A 2,548-nucleotide genomic window follows, 5' to 3' on the forward strand; every position below is an offset into this window, starting at 1 on the left:
CTTTAATTAAATAGGTATTGGTAACTAAACTTTTAAAAGTAATAAAATGATCATTATAATTTTTAAAAGTTCAATGACCAAAACGATCATTTGAGCAAAATTCAATGATTTATGATGTACTTTATCCTTATTTTATATGTTTAATTCGAAATTTTATATTTTTTTTAAAAACTAAATATTTATTAAATCATGTATAAAATAACAAATTCAAGATGTTAAAATATAAAAGTGCTACTTTCAGTTACATCCAATGAGTCGTCGAAGAAGCAGCAGATTTAAGTGTCAAGTCCAACTTAAATTTAGTGGGATTTAACTCTTGACCGGGATGATCAAAGCTATGTATTAATTTGAAATGCCTAATTTTTTTGCAGTAATTAAGGTGTTAACCATTTTCCTTTCTAAATTATAATTAACAGATAATGTTTCAATTAAGAAAAATAAAAGTATTTGATAAAAACAAACCGGATATTACGTGATTTGAACAAATCTGATCCTGTTTTTCCCATTTAAATCTCACTCAATCCCCTATCTTCTTCATTCAAAAATTAAAAAAATTGCCTAAAAGTTTCAGTTGTTTTCGATGAAGAACACAGTTAATTGTAACAGTGCTGTTGTTCTTGCATTCTTCGTTGCTTTCACATGCATTCCCTTCACCATTGCCCGACAAACCCATGCAGATAACCAAAGAAGGGTGTTTCGTTACAGTGACGAGTTGAGTTCTGGAGGCGAGTTCGACTCAGTTCTATCGACCCTAACCTTCGACAACTCCAGGCTTAAGAATGCCTACGTTGCTTTGCAAGCATGGAAGCAAGCCATTGTGTCCGATCCATTGAACTTAACGTCAAATTGGGTGGGATCCAATGTGTGCAACTACACTGGAGTCTTCTGTTCCCCTGCTCCCGATGACCCCGCTGTCGAAACCGTAGCCGGAATCGATCTGAACCACGGCGACATCGCCGGAACGCTCCCGGATGAACTCGGACTCCTTAACGATATTTCATTGTTTCACGTTAATTCGAACAGGTTTTGCGGCAAGCTGCCATGGAGTTTCAAGGAAATGAAGTATCTTTACGAGCTGGATGTCAGCAACAACCGGTTTGCAGGGAAGTTTCCTTACGTCGTTCTTCGTATGCCGACACTACGATATCTCGATCTCAGGTTCAATGAGTTCGAAGGTCAAGTACCCAAAGCTCTGTTTGAGAAAAACCTTGACGCCATTTTCATGAACCATAACAGGTTTGCTTTTGACCTGCCTGATAACTTTGGGAACTCGCCTGCTTCGGTCATCGTTTTGGACAACAACAGGTTCCGTGGTTGTTTTCCGGCAAGCATGGGAAACATGTCCAACACGTTGCATGAATTGATTCTGAGTGACAATGGGTTGCATTCATGTCTACCGGAACAGATTGGATCGTTAAAGAACGTGCAAGTTTTTGATGTAAGAAATAATGAACTGATGGGTGTTTTGCCTTCCTCGATTGGACACATGGAGAGCTTGGAACATCTCGATTTGTCACACAATATGTTCTCGGGGGCTGTTCCTGAGCACGTGTGTTCGATGACGAATTTGCAGAAATTTAATTACAATCATAACTTTTTCCATGGGGAGTCCCAGATGTGTTTGGATTTGGAGGAATATGACGACAGCAAGAACTGTTTCCATGGCCTTGGAAGATCGGTTCAAAGATCCAGATTGCAGTGTAAAATGTTTCTTTCCAAGCCTGTAAATTGTAGTGTCTTTAAATGCCATCAATTGGTTCCTCCGTCGCCACCTACACCTAAACCTGCAGTACCGCCACCTCCACCTAGTCCACACCGCCCTTTTTCGCCGCCACCTCTACCACCATGTCAACAATTACAATCACCTCCACCACCGCCAAGTCCTACGGATTATAACCCATTGCCACCAATCAACGCAAGAAACTATAGTTCTCCACCACCGCCACTCTACTGATAAGGACGGCAGTTGAAGTTTAACTGTTTCGATAGGTAGTTTCAGTAGGTAGAAATTTGGATCTTTGCTTCTGTTTTTGTCAGTTTATTTCTGATCTTATCCATGAATAGTTGTGCCTGAACATTTTGTTTTTAGCTTTTTTGAGACTTGGGTTTCAATAATAAGAATGTCTACAATATCCTGGCTTTGATTTTTTTTATTATTATTAAGAAACGAAAAACACATTTGGAAGTAATTAAACCATGAGTCTTAGGGATGGCCTGCACCTCTTGCAAACTATATATCACTTTTGACAGTTAGCTTACTTATTATATCTCTTGACCAAGTCGCTTCTAGTCTCAGTACATCAGACCAAAGCTCAGCCGTGACAATCGAGCAGCATCCAATATTCTTCTGAAAACTAAACAGCCATGGTCTTTGATCATCTTGGAGTAGGACAAGGGCTCCCACCCACGCCTACCAACGTTATCTACATTCAACGTCGAGGTCTCTCCCGCGATACTCCCGTCGTAACCATCCCCGTATTCGCATCTCAACTTAGAATGTGTGATGGAGTCGCCAATGATCGCTTTCGAATTAGATGGATCAGGCATC

The 2,548-nt window shown here is 40.0% G+C and overlaps 1 protein-coding gene across 1 annotated transcript; it reads left to right on the top strand.

Moving 5' to 3' along the window:
* Positions 1-580: 580 nt before the first annotated feature.
* LOC120144706 (leucine-rich repeat extensin-like protein 4) lies at positions 581-1,954 on the top strand. The gene has a single exon (XM_039158710.1). It carries the CDS (start codon positions 581-583, stop codon positions 1,952-1,954), a length of 1,374 nt encoding a protein of 457 aa, XP_039014641.1.
* Positions 1,955-2,548: the final 594 nt, after the last annotated feature.

This window comes from Hibiscus syriacus, unplaced genomic scaffold (genome assembly GCF_006381635.1).
Source record: "Hibiscus syriacus cultivar Baekdansim isolate YM2019G1 unplaced genomic scaffold, ASM638163v2 tig00110890_pilon, whole genome shotgun sequence".
Taxonomy (NCBI): Eukaryota; Viridiplantae; Streptophyta; class Magnoliopsida; order Malvales; family Malvaceae; genus Hibiscus; species Hibiscus syriacus.